Source organism: Netta rufina (assembly GCF_964035555.1).
Source record: "Netta rufina genome assembly, chromosome: 1".
Classification (NCBI taxonomy): Eukaryota; Metazoa; Chordata; class Aves; order Anseriformes; family Anatidae; genus Netta; species Netta rufina.
The window spans coordinates 61,682,386-61,694,996 of NC_140123.1; the positions used below are offsets into that span (position 1 = coordinate 61,682,386).

General features: G+C 40.4%; 1 protein-coding gene across 1 annotated transcript in view; it reads left to right on the forward strand.

The window, feature by feature from the left end:
* COL4A1 (collagen type IV alpha 1 chain) overlaps positions 1-12,611 on the forward strand; it is a 127,585-nt gene that overhangs the window by 60,884 nt on the left and 54,090 nt on the right. The window contains exons 3-4 of the mRNA XM_084302814.1: positions 11,912-12,001; positions 12,091-12,135. Of these exons, the coding sequence (XP_084158940.1) occupies positions 11,912-12,001; positions 12,091-12,135 (135 nt within the window). The remainder of the gene's footprint in view (positions 1-11,911; positions 12,002-12,090; positions 12,136-12,611) is intronic.

A 12,611-nucleotide genomic window follows, 5' to 3' on the forward strand; every position in this document is an offset into this window, starting at 1 on the left:
CATTTTGTAGTTTACCCCTCAGGCTTCTTTAAATCATTCTTCCATTCAATTTATATTGTGTTTACTGGGGATCTTAGACCAAGCCAGCCAGTATAATTGGCGGCTCTGTGATATGTCAGTTCCCACACAAGAATTTAATCATACTTGATACATCTAATCTTGGATCATTTAATATATCTCTGCCTACATTTTCTCTGTAGCAGTATTTACAACAAGCAATCTTGTATGTATAATTGTTACTAGGGAACCACAGTAATCTCCTTAAGTCACTTGCTGGTCTTCCTGGCCAAGAGCAAGAAGTGGTTTGGTTGGTTTTGTGGTTTATTTTATCTTGTACTGGTGGTAGTTAATTGTTTGGTTCTATTAGCTCAGCCACCTCCTACTTCAGATTATAGAGCTACGTTTTCAGTGAGAGGTCATAATTTAGATTAGTCATTGGAAACAGCCAGCCATATGGTTTAAAGAAAAGGAGATCTAAATTCTCTTCAAGTTTGGGTTTTATTGAGAAAGGGTATCAAGACAAATTTCAAACAAAACACTAAAAAAAAAACCACTTCCATCAGGAGCAATAGCAAAACTTGTAGCCATATATGCTACAAAGGAGATAGAGCAGTAGGAAACGTCATGAAAGTGGAATGTCCAAAGAGGAAATTTTGAAGTAGCTGCTAAAAAGGTGATAATAAGGTACTTTATCACCCAAACAAATTCCTAACCAGCTGAAGAACCTCTTTAGTTTAACCACAGAAGAAGCTCATGTCACAGAGGGAGCAAGGACAGCTGAGAAAGCATTTTCAAGAGATGCTAAAACGATTTAAATTTTCTTTCAGGTAAACTGAGAAAGTTCACAGAGCAATGAGTAAATTGAGTTATAGACAAAACAGGAAAGAAAGTTAACTTAAATTATGAAAATAATTATTAGCTTTCAGTGACGGGTAAAGTCTTCTTATATATCATCTTACTATCAGAAGAAAAACAAAGTTAAGGTGAAGCCAAGGGGAAAGCAACTCAGATTCTTGTCTGGAAAATCATATTTCTATTCCTTAGAATATTTCAAGAGTAACTAGAATGGTAAAACCTACCCATAAATTTTGTAGCTCTTAAAGAAAGCATGTGGCAGCTTCCACTAAAGTTCAGCTGGAACATTTTTAAATGTTTTGATATGCCAACAAAAATAATTCTCACTGAGGCTTGTGTCAAAGATCACCATGTACAGTTAAAGTAAATACTGAGTTGACCAAGTGAGTGAGCACAGACACTGACATCAAACTGGATGTCTTCTCACTCTTTCCTCATTTGATGCTGTTGCTGACTATAAACTTATGAAAAAAAAAAAAAAAAAAGTAGTTGGTGGATAGTTAAAGCTTTGGGGCTTTTGATAACCCTTGGTTTTGCTGGAACAGTTTGATCAACTGCCAAGAGAAGGCTGAAAGGCAGCAGAACTGCAAAACAAACGGGTGTAAGTAGCAGGAAGGGAGCATAGGGACAGTAGGGCAGGAGTGGAGTCTTAAGTGCACTTAAGTGCACTCCTGATTCTGAAGTCAGGAGTTATTTGAAAAAATGAAAGAATACCGAGGGCTTGTATAGGATAGCAGTGAAGAGAGAAGTCATTGTTGCCCAGAAGTGCTGCTGCCAGCTGTATGCAGCACCTTTAATGGCATTTGTGAATTAAGGATGCAATTACAAATCTGCAACTCAGATTTCTTTTCTGTCTGCTACGGAGATGGAAGATGGCAATCCAACGGGGACACACACAGCCTTGGCAAAACTCTTATGAAGGGAATTCTTTAGGATGTTCTAGGTATCAAGTGCAATGTATTTACACCAGTACCAAGGCATGGGAGTTGAGGTATGCTTTTTACCTCAGAAAAAAAAAAAAAGAGGATAGTGGAAAAGTGAAAGTCTCTAAAGCTATGCAAAGTACAAGCCTCAGGCAGAAAAACTTTCATTCTGCCCTGCCTGTCACTGGGTACAATCAGATTAGGGGAAAGAGCAGTGAGCATCAGCGTTGCCACTGTGAGTGGTACCAAAGGGGAAGAGCTGGTCCATTTGAGTCACAGTCTCGGACCAGCTCTCACCAGGACAGATTCCTTGCTCCAGTGGCTGTTTTCCTGTGAGTTCCTCTGGGTGGCAGCAGTCGTACATCGCAGGTTTTTTTTTTTTCTGACATGCTGCCTTTTTTTTTTTTTCTGACATCAGCCTTTTTTTTTTTTTTTTTTTTTTTTTTGTCAAAAAGACAACCTTTAAGACACCTAAGCAGTACAGCAATTTCTGGTTGGCATTCACTGGCAAGTAACAACTGATTGATTATGCTTATGACCTCCATAGTGTCAAAATAAGGAAAATATCTGTTTTATATATTTGTTAGCGATTATTGCATCTTTGATAACTTAATTGGTTTAGGTTGCATTATGCTGAAGGTGCTACAGAAATTATATTGTGCTGTCTGTTCTCTAATGCTTCTGGTTGAGTCAAGAGGCTACAGGTTAAATTGAAGAAACATTGCATTACACTTTGAGGTATAGTGTTATCTGCCTTGTGGTCTTTTTGTGATAAAAACTCAGAAGCCAGAATATTTCCTCCAGCTTTTTTGGAAAGATATCTTACTTCTATGCAACTTGTAAAATGTTTAAAACTTTTGAAATGCCATTTCAAACCTAACCAAAAAAAAGTAGCTAGAATAGCACTGTCTAGAATAGCACTGTCTGTCATGTACTCTTTAAGATATGAGCTACTTCATTATGAGAACTTTATTGCAGTCTGTACTGTCTAGGACCAGCTGCCCATGTTTTTACTATTTATGGAAGAGATTATTTTCTGTAAATATGTCCATGTCAAACCTTTGGCAAGAGAATAAAACTCGCATGTAACAACGTCAAATTTCATTCCAGGTCTAGGATGTGAACATTTCATTCCAGGTCTAGGATGTGAACAAAAATAAATTAGAAAAACCTGAAAAGTTCAAACCTTTTTTTTTTTTTTCTGCTGTTTCATCTTTAAATGTGAGCCTTTAAACAATGCCAAATGCAAATAAATGCTAAATAATTTTCACTAATGAAGAAGGAAGGGTGTGGAGCATTTTTACCCCTTATTTTCATGGACCTTCAACAGTGGAAGTGACTTAACACAATGTGCAATAAAACAAAGGAAGAGTTACTCAGAAGTAATGAGTTCAACAGATGATTAGAAGGGGTGGGAAATATAGCACCCTTTTGATTCAACCTGTCTCCAGGTGATAGAATTTCCTTTTTTTTTTTTTTTTTTTCTTTTAACACTGCATATGCATTTTTCCTTCCCACATCCGCTTCTCTTGAGGCTTTTTGAGGTTGTTCTGTTCCCTAGGGTGATTCTAACTTTTGGAAAAGGACTCCTTGAGCCAAGTTTGATTTTATTTTTATTTAAAGTTTTGGAAATACACCATGTACACCTTCGGTGACAGGTTTTTGTGACTTCCTCCTGAAGCATCATGGGATGTGTCTTTTACAAAAATCAATAAATGTTTAAACATGAAGACAGTGAAACACATGTGTTGGTGTTAAACTGCCAAACACTGTTCAGGCAGACTTCCACAGTTAGCAAATGAAGCTCACACGCTGTCTGTTGGCTTCTGCTCTCTGTTATTCTTGCCTTCATACTCTTGTCATACCATGCCCTCCATCATGTGTTGAGGTAGACTACTCCTAGCTTATGAAATGGTGAAATTAGGGGTCATGAATTAAAGTGGTTTTTTTTTGTTTGTTTTTGTTTGTTTGTGTTTTTTTGTTTGTTTTTTTTTTTTTTTTGTTTTGTTTTGTTTTTTTTTTGTTTTTTTTTTGTTTTTTTAATGGAGGCAAACCAAGCATGTCTTCTAAATCATAGTTTTGTGTAAATAGAAATACACTCCTTCTCAGCATCCTACCTACTTCTGGGTCTGCAACATTTGTCTACACTGGAGTTAAATACACCACAAAATATACAATCGCCAAAGACAAACAATGTAAGGAATCACTGAGAGCTTAGTTTAACCTGGCTCAGCAAGTCCTAGAAAGTGAAATGTAGGTGCCTTTGTTGAAAAATCCGAAAAGCATTTGGAAAATGAGAAATAACTATGAGATGACCAAGAAGAGGAATTGCATGAAGCACATAAGTTAAGTATGGAGGAGCCATTACTTACAGCTGGTTTAGCTGAAATTGTACAGTGCTGATAAGCAACCAGTTGCTTGACACTAATTAAGTAGAAGTTGAGATTGTAACAGTGACCAACTTCTGAATATTAATTTTACTTGACTTGGCTTATTTTAATTCTCCTTCAGCTACTAAATCAAATTCAGACACACTGCATACCCACCCACTTTATTTGCAGACAAACTAAGCACGTCAGTACAGATATGTAGAGGAAAGGATACACAAAGATCGTTATTTCTATTTTTATACTCTTGGGAAGCACTTAGCAACTTCCTGAGGAATGCTCTTTGCAGCCATCAGGCGACACTGATATACACTTCCCGCCTAAGCATGCTCTCCGATTTGGAAGGCAGAGGCACAGACAGCCCTCAAACTGCCAACCTGAACTGCTCTCTAACCAAATTGTTACACTGATTGATTCACTACTGCAGCTCTGAGTTCACTGTGGATCACTCTGCACAGGTTCTTCAGTGCTGCAAATTTACTAGACTTGGGAGCAGATAATTGCATAGCAGGAATGACAGCAAAGCCAGCAAGAAGCTAGTGCTGTATGAGATGCCATCACGGGGTGACAAGAGTGCACTTTCCACACTTGTGTGTACAAGTCTGTGTGACACTGGCTTTTGCACTGTCACTGGGTGCTTTTCAGTGTTCCCACCTCAAAGCACAGCTCAGGAACTGGTTTAACTGGGGGCTGAAGGAGTCCCATGGGTAAAGGGCACCAGGGAGTGGACAAGGAGAGATGGAAATGGCAGAACCAGCATCGTGACAAAAAGGGCATGACTGGAGAGTGTTGTTCACCAGCAGCTGCTGGGAGAGCTCTTTGTGTGTCTGCATATAGCCTAGAGCAGCCCTTGTAATGCCTCAGGTTTTCCAGGGGACTCATCCAGCCCACAGCCAGCCCGACTGGGGAGCTGTGCAGGTGATGCAAAACAGTCATGGCTGCCCCTTCTGTTAGTCATGCTGGATTCATGTTTCCACATGAGTGAGTTTTCTCAGATTCTTTCTGGCAGTGCAAGAATCCAGATTTTGCTGATTTACATCCCCTCTTCCTCTCCCTTCCCCTCTTTCCATTCTGCATTCTGTCAGCCCCCAAACTGCTGGGAGAGCCAAGATGTTTACACAGCTCCTGCACAGATTCTTTACATGTCTTCACAGTTATGTTTGTGTAATTATTTACTAGTTACTCGTGTGGCTTCAGAACTGTATCTCTATAGTGTAGATAGATTCTCACACTGAAGAATGTGCCGTGGGAATTCTGTAATGTTAAGCATCCGCAGTGCATTTAAGGACTCTTGTGCTGTGAGCGTATAGCAATAATTCTGTTTGACTGATATCCACTTCACACTTTCAGTAAAATACTGAAAATGGTAAGTGCAGCTAAGGACAAACAGATGATATTTATTGTACACGTTTATTTTAGACCTGAAAGATATTCGATGCCGGTACTCCCTCTGGTGGTTAGAAATACTCTTTTAGTTAAGGATTTGCTATTCCCCACCATTTCTTCATGAAATCAGCCCTGAGCCAATTACAGTTCTGTAAAACGTGTTTAGAAGAGTGTGGAGAGAAACACAGTGACTCAGGAGCGCTACTCAGATCCCACAGTAGTGTCTCCCACTGTGTATTGTAATTACAGGTCTAACACTTCAAAGCCAATTCGCTTGAGTGCATGCAGTTATATCAGCTGAAGGAACAAACACAGAGCCTGCATTCACCTCTCACGTGGTTTGGGACAGTCTGTCTAGAAACCGTGTAGGTCACTGCAAGGCTGTTGTGTGTTGCTGTGGATTTTAAGACACCAGAGCATCAAGGCATGATGAGAACTTCAGGATTCGTGTGAATGGTACATTTTTCATTAACAATTACACCTGGACCTCAAATTAATCTCTATCAAAAGCAGCATTTGAGACTATTTCTAAAATCACACTAAGAAAAGAGAAAAATAGGGAAGAACACTGAGCTGTCAGGCCCTGTCTCTCTCTTTTTGGAAAACTGCACCCTCAGTTTTCATCTTGAAGCTGTTGCATTTCTTTGGCATACGTGCCCTTGGTAGTGTTTCAGTTCAATGCACGTGAGCTTTGGAAAGAGGGATGCATGTGTGCTTGTGAGAGAGGAAGCTGGAGCTCAGAACGGATGTTGGACTCGGCATTAATGCTGATCTGAAGATGTCTGTCCTTCAAGTTCAAGCATTTGTTGGCTCTGGGCTCAGTTCCTCCTGCAGCAAAGGCACAGCTGAGGAGCTCTGGTAGATGAACTCTATCCAACCTGCCGTGCTGCTGTGAGAAGTTGTTGTTGCAGCCTTTCCGCCCTGCGTTGCTGTATCCTTGCATCAGTTTTGGCAGCCACCTCGACACCTGATGGGCTTCTCAGATCACTGAGGCCAGAGCAAGCTCTCTCACCAAGGAAAAGTGTGTGAATTTAGTGAACTGGTCTGGTGCAGCGGTGCTGGAGGGAATCATCAATGCTATAAAGAAGGGCCAGGAGGCAACATCCATTTCAAAGGAGCAGGAAGAGGAGCAGAGCCAACTTTGCTAACTAGACCAGCTCAGCTGCCTTTTAGCATCTCACCGTAAAACCGTGTTACGTGTTTTCAGCCAAAGGGCAGGCACATGTCTGTTCTGCCGTCTCTACCACGGGATGATCTACAGCAGAGGCAAACCGAACAGAAGAAGCCAGCTAGGGGCTGTGTGATAATCTCGTAAATGCCTCCAGAAAGCTCTGCACATTGTTATTCACCACATGATTTGGTCTCTGGAGAACTGGAGAACACAGCATATGTATGGGCCCAGACATTGTGTGAGCCCACAGCTCTGCAAACATTTGATTTATATCTGTGTTACCAGTCTCTCAAGACTAACATCTCCCTGCCCAATAGTCCCTAGACGAAATAATAGGGGAAATAATTTATAATGTAGTTCTGGTTGTTTCCTCCCCCTCAGCGCTTGATTTATAACTCTTCTGAAACTACTTGCTTCATGTGACTCTCCTCAACAGCCATCTGCAGTTGCTCCATGTGTGAAACAGTATTTCATGGCTAATTTGGAAGGATGGATGCCAGCAAAAATGTCAGCGCCTGTAGCTATGCTCTTAACAGGTTCACCTCTCTTTAAAAGTCCATTCAGTTGCTTTTAATTTGAACTATCTAATGCAGAGGCATTTGGAAGCATTTCACAAAAGCTGGATTTCAACAGGCATCTTGCTAATCAAATGAGTGCAACAGTGACTGAGCACTTGCTGTCTTTTTACATAGCATCTCCGTATTTTCGACAGCAGCTGAGAGGCATGATATTCATCTTTGTGAGCTGAATAATGTATTCTCCTTTGTGTTTTCTGACAGTTTGCATTGAATCAGTGGAGGTACAGATGACTCGGTTACATCTGTTTTAATTTCCGAGTCTCATGAATTGATTTGTAAGAAGCAGAAGCTCTTTTAATATTACTTGCCAAGATTTTGCAGCTGTGAATATTGGAACTTGAACAATACATAGCACTTAGAGTCAGAGTCTCATGCTCTCCACGCGTTGCAGCTAGGAATCTCAGTGCTGAGCAAAGAATAAGTGGGGTAACAGCAGTGATCTAGTGCTTGCCAATTTATGTAGTGTGGATGCTTAATGAGTTGCAACATAAATGTAGTGCAAACACTGTTGGGATGTTTGGCTGGAACACCGGATGAACAAAGGAACTGGGCAGGCAAGCAAGGAAGGGATGCTGCTCAAGTATTTCCTTGCAATGCAAAGCATCCTCAGGACATGCATATGTCTGTACTGCATGGTGTAATACATGATAGCTTCATCTGAGCTTGCAGTTCTAAATAAGCCACTTTGGGTAGGAAAGCAGCAGTACAAATGTTGCTACCCCAGTGATCTCTGCAGGATAATACCCAGTCAATGTAGGACACATGGAGCTCAGCATTCACATGAGTTTACTAATTCTCATGACAGAGTTTCTGTATTCTTTTGTTCAGTGTAGACATTTTGAGACTGATAGAATTTTACTGTAATCCTGTAATCAGTTTCACTGATGCCAAAAAGACATGGTACAGTGTGAGTTGGTACTGTCTGGGTCACTGAAGCATTGAAGTTAGATCTTTGTTTGCTAGCGATACTTCTTTCCTTACAGCCTGACACATGGAGTAAAAAAAAGGCCTGGAAACCAGGCCCCTAGGTCTGTCACTGGGTCTGGCTGGAAAAGGTTGTCCTAACTCTTGTGAGTTTCCATGGATGGCATGGAGAAGTAAGGTCCCACTGTCTGTCTAGCCAGAGACTGCAGAAGGTTGGGCTACTGATTCAGTATTTTGCAGTGGCATTAAATGGGAAGGCAAAGTAGAGAGAGGGGTGTAAGCAGTGGGTAAATGCATGCTCCCCAGTTAGCATGAGTGGCTAAGGTGGCTAGAATGTGGCTGTGAATAAAATGCTAAGGTGGCAAATTGTGTGTAGAGTGAGATCCTGTGTCCTGTGGTTCTCACACCCTCAGAGCCAAGACTGTCAACAAACTTTATGGTTTTTGTTTTATTTATTTATTTATTTATTTATTTATTTATTTATATATATATTATATATATTTTTTTTTTACTTCCCTCTGGCAAATCACAAGCAAATACACGAGCTCAGTTCTGGTGTGAGAAACTGTGAGGCTGCAGTATTTGGGATGGGAAAGACCTCCACACACTCAGGAGTTGCGCTCTCCAGGCCTCTGGGCATCTGGCAGCTTGACTGGGTGTCCAGAAGCCCTGGACAAATAGCCATTTACTTTTCTTCCTCTTGGCCTAACAGTTCAAGTCAGTAAAAGACAATGTTTCAAGGGAAACCTGGATCTATCTTGGCTCAAAGTGTCCCTGTACAGTCTCTGACCTGCTTCTGCAGCTATGTTTAACCCCTCAGAGAGGGCAACCTGGGAGTCTGAAGATAGCTTTGCAGAGCTGGCTCTAATTGTCCTGGAAGTCCAAGCTTTATTTATGTCAAGCCTTAGGTTAATGTCTTTGGCAAGACAAAGTGGTCATTACCTTAGTGAGTGATTTACAGGCACATAAAGGGCCTTTTACAGTGCCAGAACAGTCTTCAGGGAGCCTTAGACTAAACGAAATCTCTAAACCTCTGTTTTATTTTTCCATGAGAATGGCAGAATGAATATTTTCCTGTGTTGCAGGGTGCAGTGGTTCAAAGTGCATTGAAAGCCTCTGGACAGAGCTCCTGAGTGCAGAAAGTATTAGCCGGCTTACATATGACTCATACTTCTATGTAGGTGTCAGAAAAATCTTGTTTTGTTCATGTTGTGCTTTCCTTCAGCGATGGAAAACCCTGTTCTATGTATTTGAGTGTCTTCTGCCTCCTTAATAGATCTCCCGGCAGGTCATGAAGGAGAGTGCCCATGGTTCAGAAATGTGTCCACTGTTCTGAAATGATTACTTCAGAACTTGGACTTTGGACATTTAACAGCTGACTTAGAAATACGTTTCTTGATCTGTTGGGTTGATTGCTTTGCTTTGCAGTGTTTTATAATAACAACACAACAGGATTTTGGTAACTAGCAAACTTTATTATCAAAGCACGACAATGAATACTGAGAAGTAAATAGAGGAGATTGTGCCGTTTTGGTGCTTCAAGGAAAAACTGTTTGATTGCCTCACAAAGTACTTTTTTTAATTGAAAATGCTATTTTTCATGGGAGCAAAGAGAGGAGAGGCAACGTAAGAATTTTTCCCAGTGGAAAATTTTAAGAAATGAGTAATATTTTGTTTATAGAAGTACCATGTCCCTCAGTTTGCATGGGCAAGGACTGCCATGACAGCCAGTCCAGGAAACATACCACAAAGAGGCGAATGGACACTTAGCATGCACAGACATCAGCTCCATCAGCAACTCTTGCAGTAGCATTACAAAACCAAATTATTATGTTATTTGACCTATCAGAAATTTCAGACTTGCTCCTTCTCTGACTCCTTCCATTTTTCCTCCTTCCCCTTCTCAGCAAGGTGCAGGAATGGCTGCACAAGCTTTGGTGGGACTGGTTGTTACCGTTGATACCCTGCTCACACTAGCATGCCATGGGGCAGGGGCTGTAGGTGCTGGGTTCATCTCTGTGTCCTTTTCTTTAAGACTTGAAATATAAAGTACATAAAATATAAATTATATAAAATATAAAGTATATAAAATGAAATGCCAAGATCACATTTCCACCAGACCTGTAGAAACTCAGGCTGGCAGGAGCAGCCTCAGCAGGGACACTGAATAGAGCTGGTACCAGTAGATCTCCTTTATTTCCACCAAAGTCACTTCTCTGTATTAAGTGGTTATTTTGCTTTAATTTCCCCTCTACTTCCTCATACTTTTATCATTGGCCCTTTCATCTTACCCATCAGTCACCTCTATTCTTTTTCTCTTCATCTGAACAAAAGCCTACCCTCGTGGCCAACTCCATCATCTTCAGAAACTAACAAGCGCCACATCTGTGAGTCATCACACCCCTTCCTCTGACTGCCTACCATAATGTTTTCCTTGCAACGTATCTGTTTTACCTACTTGAAGAGTGAGCTCTCCAATCTCCAGATGTTGTTCTTCACTTATTTGCTCAGTCCTCAGATGACCCCCACCAGCTACTAGAATGTAGCTGGTAATCCTGAGCAAATGGGAGAAAAGTTTCTTGCTCCTCACTAAACTACTCACCATCCTAAATTCGCAGTACCAAATCATTTGTTAATTACAAATAGCACGGTCATCTCTCAATGTTCTGCTGAAGATACTGAAAACTGAGTAGCTTCCTTTTGTGTGTTTGGAACTTTGTTGATTTTATTACCTTGTCTGTATTCCATGAAAATTGGTCTATTTTTTGAGTTTCTAAAACAGATGTCATGTGTTTTAGTTCTTGACCAAACCTGTATACCTTTTCCTTTTATTTTATTTTTTTTTTTTCAGTTGCTCACTAATGTTTTATTCATTCATATTACCACATTTTTGGATAACATGAGGTGCTTCTCCCTGTTTCACCCTACACCTTGAAAAGACAACTCTAGTTATTTCCTATGTGGAACATTTGGCTTTTAATTTGCTTGATTTGCTGTTTTCAGACTTTGATATATGGATACATTTTTTTTTACCCTCTCCCCTATGTGTAGATTTTTTCAGCCTTTATTCAGTGTTCCTCTTGGTTTCACTGGGAATGTAACAGCTGCAATATTGATCTAGAGCGTGGATGGATTTTATTTTCTGCCTCTAGGTTTATGTGTTTTAAATGCATTTGGAGTAATAGGGAGAGTGCAGAAAACATGTATATCCCATATGACTATAAACAGGAACCTAAAGGATGACAGATACAGTCACTGTGTTGAGCTTCTCAGAAAGACCCTGTATCTTGAACCACCTCTGATTCTGAACCACCCTGAAGCTCAAGACTAAGTGACAAAGCCTGCTGTCCAAAATCTGCTGTTGTGAATGACTTGTAAGACAAAGATTCGTACTGGCCTTTCATATACTAGTGGCCGAACAGTGATGTTTGCAGTTTTCAGGAATATGACTGCTAACTTGGGGTATTAGATTTTCTGGCCTTCCTATTACTAGGGGTATAAACATGCTATGAATAGTGCTTTTCTGTCATGCCACAATCACCTTGTGCCAACTTGTCATCAAACAAAAATATTTCTTTGTTTATAATAATCCTCCTTTCAAAGACTAGAATGAAATGTTGGTTGTCACATTTAACTTCTTACTATTTTCAGTGGTGTTGTTGCTAATGCCTATTCTTCTTTCCACAGGGAGAAAGAGGCTTGCCGGGTCTACAGGGTGTGATTGGGTTTCCTGGAATGCAAGGACCTGAAGGTCCTCCTGGGCCACCAGGGCTTAAGGTAGGAATTAAGCTTTAATATTTAAAACACTCAGATTTCCCTAAATTGTTGTCCCTAGGAAAGACAAAGCTATCTCTTTTCCTTTACAGGGTGATACTGGAGAACCAGGACTGCCAGGAACAAAAGGAACAAGAGTGAGTTCTAACTTACATTTTTGTAGTTTATGTTTGTATGTCTTTCATGTTTATATGTCTTTCATGTTTTCATGTCTTTATATGTCTTTCATGTTTATATGTCTGTTCATGTTTATATGTCTTTCACTCTTCCTAGCTGCCTTCAAGTGGATGATGGGGTTATTCTCTTCTTTGCGTTAATCAACTGCATCCCCTTGTGCTGCACAATAATTCAAGATTTTTGCTCTTGCCTTTGAAGTTCTTTCTGCATTGTGCAGTCAGTGATTTTGCACATTTGCATTTTCCCCCATTACTTATCACTGCATCAACAACTCTGGTTTTAATATTCCTTTGAGAGCCTTCTGACCTACCAAGAGGCTTCATTCCAATAGAATGTGAACCATGTAACCTCCTTGAAGTGCTCCAGCAGAGATGCTGACACACTCACAAGCATGTATATGTAAAAATTTACACAGGGTGTAGAGACAAATTAAAGC